Below are 1,355 nucleotides of genomic sequence, written 5' to 3'. Positions count from 1 at the left end.
ATTAATGAAAATATTTATAAAGTTACTGGTTATTGATGATATCTAAATTTTAAAAAAATTTATTGAATTTCATTAGCATCTCCATTGGGACTCTTAAATTTTAATGAATTTTTAAAATCTCAATTATCTAAAATTAGAAAAAAAAATTAAAATCTATCATAATCTCAATTTAGAAGACTCCTTTTAGTCTTCATTTTTCAAAATTTATTTTTAACCACACATTTATGAGATTTCCAATTTTTCAATCACCCACTTCATCACTTTTATCAAGATTTAAAAAAAAATTTAATTTTTCTCTAAATCAATTAAGGATTAAAACTACTTTAGTTTGTCACATCCAAACAGCCCTTAACTTCGCCAAAACCCTAGCTCGCCTATAACTTTCAAATAAAACCTAGCGCCTCCAGGAGGAGAGACACACACAGCCAAAATGTCGAAGCGAGGTACGATGTCTTCCGATCAACGTTTCGATACCGACAAATAATTCATTCCTTTTTTACGAAGTAATGTTTCTTGCATTCGATTTTTGTGCAGGACGTGGAGGATCGGCGGGTAACAAGTTCAGAATGTCGCTGGGTCTGCCGGTGGCGGCGACAGTGAACTGCGCCGATAACACTGGTGCGAAGAACCTGTACATCATTTCGGTGAAGGGGATCAAGGGAAGGCTCAACAGGCTGCCCTCAGCCTGCGTCGGAGATATGGTGATGGCTACGGTGAAGAAGGGGAAACCAGAACTCCGTAAGAAGGTCATGCCCGCTGTCATTGTACGCCAGCGCAAACCATGGCGCCGAAAGGATGGTGTCTTCATGTACTTCGAAGGTTCTGTGCAAGTTTACTCCTCTCTTCCTCCCAGTTTTCATTTTTAGTTTGAACAATATTGTGCAAGTGATCTCGCATGCCTTTTTTTATGACTTGTGATCTTCTTATTGATTTTTTGTATTGGAAAGTATTAGAAGACATGCAATTTCAGTTTCCCGGGCTATATATAATCCTGTAGACAATTTGTACAGTCCTTTTGCATCGTTCCTTTTTTGCTGCTTGAATGAAAAATATTATCGGGTTGGCACTTTTATCCAATTACTAGTCAAAGTTGCACGATGTTCTAAAATACTTTATAATTGATGTAAAAGTAATATTTGGTACCAATTTATTGGCAGATTTGATGAATATCGGACGAACTAAAGAAAATAAAATTTAGTATAAAAATTTAAGAGAAAAAATTTTTGTACTCAAATTGTATCTCAAAACTCAATTTTTATGATTCAAATTTTTTGTAATGATGAAATACTATAAATGAGCAATCATTTTATATTACATTTACAAGATCTGTTCTTTTTATAATATAACGAATAGAA

The 1,355-nt window shown here is 34.2% G+C and overlaps 1 protein-coding gene across 1 annotated transcript; it reads left to right on the top strand.

Annotated features, from left to right (window-relative positions):
• Positions 1-317: 317 nt before the first annotated feature.
• LOC111405787 (60S ribosomal protein L23-like) lies at positions 318-1,077 on the top strand. The gene is made up of 2 exons (XM_023034825.1): positions 318-443; positions 535-1,077. Exons 1-2 carry the CDS (start codon positions 431-433, stop codon positions 864-866), a joined length of 345 nt encoding a protein of 114 aa, XP_022890593.1. The 5' UTR covers positions 318-430; the 3' UTR covers positions 867-1,077.
• Positions 1,078-1,355: the final 278 nt, after the last annotated feature.

This window comes from Olea europaea, chromosome 12 (genome assembly GCF_002742605.1).
Source record: "Olea europaea var. sylvestris chromosome 12, O_europaea_v1, whole genome shotgun sequence".
NCBI lineage: Eukaryota > Viridiplantae > Streptophyta > Magnoliopsida > Lamiales > Oleaceae > Olea > Olea europaea.
Note: the sequence above shows the minus strand (reverse complement) of the source record. Positions and strands in the feature narration are given on the sequence as shown.